This window comes from Palaemon carinicauda, chromosome 6 (genome assembly GCF_036898095.1).
Source record: "Palaemon carinicauda isolate YSFRI2023 chromosome 6, ASM3689809v2, whole genome shotgun sequence".
NCBI classification, from domain to species: Eukaryota; Metazoa; Arthropoda; class Malacostraca; order Decapoda; family Palaemonidae; genus Palaemon; species Palaemon carinicauda.
In genome coordinates this window covers 80,802,418-80,804,573 of record NC_090730.1, presented here as the reverse complement: position 1 = coordinate 80,804,573, position 2,156 = coordinate 80,802,418, and the positions used below count along the sequence as shown (strand labels likewise).

At 60.3% G+C, this 2,156-nt stretch overlaps 1 protein-coding gene across 1 annotated transcript; it reads left to right on the top strand.

The window, feature by feature from the left end:
* The first annotated feature begins 249 nt into the window (after positions 1-249).
* On the top strand, positions 250-1,952 carry LOC137643113 (serine/arginine repetitive matrix protein 1-like). Its single transcript, XM_068375960.1, has 2 exons — positions 250-883; positions 1,096-1,952. The coding sequence occupies exons 1-2, from the start codon at positions 250-252 to the stop codon at positions 1,950-1,952; spliced, it is 1,491 nt and encodes a 496-aa protein (XP_068232061.1).
* Positions 1,953-2,156: the final 204 nt, after the last annotated feature.

Here is a 2,156-nt window from a genome sequence, read left to right as displayed (position 1 = left end):
CACTACAACTTCACGCGCGGTCCAAAAGGTTCCAGAGTCGGCGCACAGGTGCCCACAGGTTCCTGTGGACTCGTCGTGCCCTAAGGGGGAAGATCGCGTCGCGCGATTCCATCCTCAGCGCTCACGCGCTCTCCATCGCGCGCTGTAAAGGAGGTTTGTGATGTGCATTCACGCGCAGTTGTTGTTCCAGCTCCCGCGCGTTCCCCAACGCGATCGCGTGGCGCGCCGACTCAACACGTGGCTCCGGAGATGGCCAAGTTAGCGCACAGGCGCTCACAGTCTCCTCTGGAATCCCGCGAGTCTGCTGCCGACAATATCGCGCGCGACGCTCATCTGTCGCCCCCAGTTTCAGCTACGCGCCCTGTGTCTGTGTTTAAGGCAACTATGGGCGTTCATCAGGCCGTTCGCAACCCGCGGCCACCGAAACAGCCTGTTTTGGATACGCGCTATGTGCGCCAACAATCGCCAGTGCGGTTAACGACCTTGCAGGCAAATAGGGCGATCCCTCCCGACCGTCGCCCACAGGTCTCTCGGGATTCTGCTATAGTTCTATCGCTTTCGCGGCGAGTTCTCCCAGACACGTGCACAGGCGCCCCTGTCATATCGCGCCCTTCCGGGTCTCGCCAGGTCGCTGCGCGCCCGCGCGTTCGGTCAGTTCCTGATCGTCGTACACCGACACCTTTACCAACGCGCTCTCGCGGCCTTATTCCGGCCCACTCTCCAAGGCATGATCCATCTACACGCCATCGCTTTGCACCCGCCCACGCGGGGGCGCGCGCAATTTTTCAACATCCCACGCCCACGCGGGGGCGCGCACAATTTTTCAACATCCCACGCCCACTCGGGGGCGCGCGCAATTTTTCAACATCCCACGCCCACGCGGGTGCGCGCGCGTTTTGGTTCACGCTCGCGATCTTCCAGCTTCGCGTTACTCTAACGCGCGCGACCCTGTGCCGGGCCCGCTTCACGAGCCCCAGCGCGACCGCCGGCAGGCGGATTCTTCCTTGTCGCACTCCCCCCTCCGTAAGCGCAGACCAGCGCGCTCGCCAGAAGGGGGCCGCTCCCCGGAAAGGTCTAGGGATTCTTCTTTTTCAGCCCAGAAGGCGAACCCTCGTTTGTTAACTCCTCCTAGGGATCCATCGGTCCCCTTCCCTCCAGAGGGAGTGTCTGCCAGCGCCGCTGTCAGTCAACAGCCGTGGTTTGATACCCTCCTCAGAGCTCTTGTGCGGGCTATTAAGCTAGCCGTCTCTGACTCGGGTCGCGAACCAGTGGCAGTTTCCTCCCCCCTGAAGAGGAAGAGAGGAATCTCTCCCGTGGATCTTCCTCCGAGACCTAGGCTATCTCCTCGCAGATCCTTAGACAAGGTTCCTACTCCTCCTCAGACCTTCACGCCCTCCCCTACAGAGGAGGAATACCCCTCCTCAGGGGAGTCGGTCGGAGAGGATGTCTTCCCCATCGCACCAATGGAAGAAGTTCATCCCCCTCCCGAGAGGTCTCCTCGTCTTGAGGTGGAGAAGGACCTACCACCTTCGCTTTTGGAGTCCTGTACCCCCCCCAGGAGGGAATCTAAGGACTCTAAGACTATTCCTAAATCGTCGGCCAGGATCAGACAGGAGCAGCCTAGGGCGGTCGAGGATACCCACGTGTCCCCCCAGGAAGAGCCCTTGGGGTCAGGAGACTTCGCTGCAAGTCCATCGGGAGGCGAGCGCCAGGAATCGGAACATGCATTCTGGCAAGTTCTGTCCCTCATGAGGAGTCTAAACGGGATCCCAGATCCTGAGGTCCCTCCTCGTGATGGGCAGGACACAGTCCTGGATCGTATCTTTGGCACTCATAAGCCCTCCAGGGCCAGTGCAGCTTTGCCCTGGTCTCAGGGGATGAAGAGTGCCAGAGAGAAGATCGAGGGACAACTCGCGGATCTTGCCTCCTCAAGCAGGTCGAGTGCCGGGTAAAAGCTCCTCCCTCCTCCTCGAGTCTGTCAGAGGAGGTATTTTGAGATCCTTGAGGAGCCTTCTCTGAGTCTTCCCCTGCACCACTCCGTGGAAGCCCTCACAGGTGGAGTCTCTCTTGAGAGACACTCCAACCGGCACGTGTCCTTCTCGGCCACTGAGATCCAGAGTCAGGAGAAGGTCATTAAGTGCGCCATGCAGGCCGCT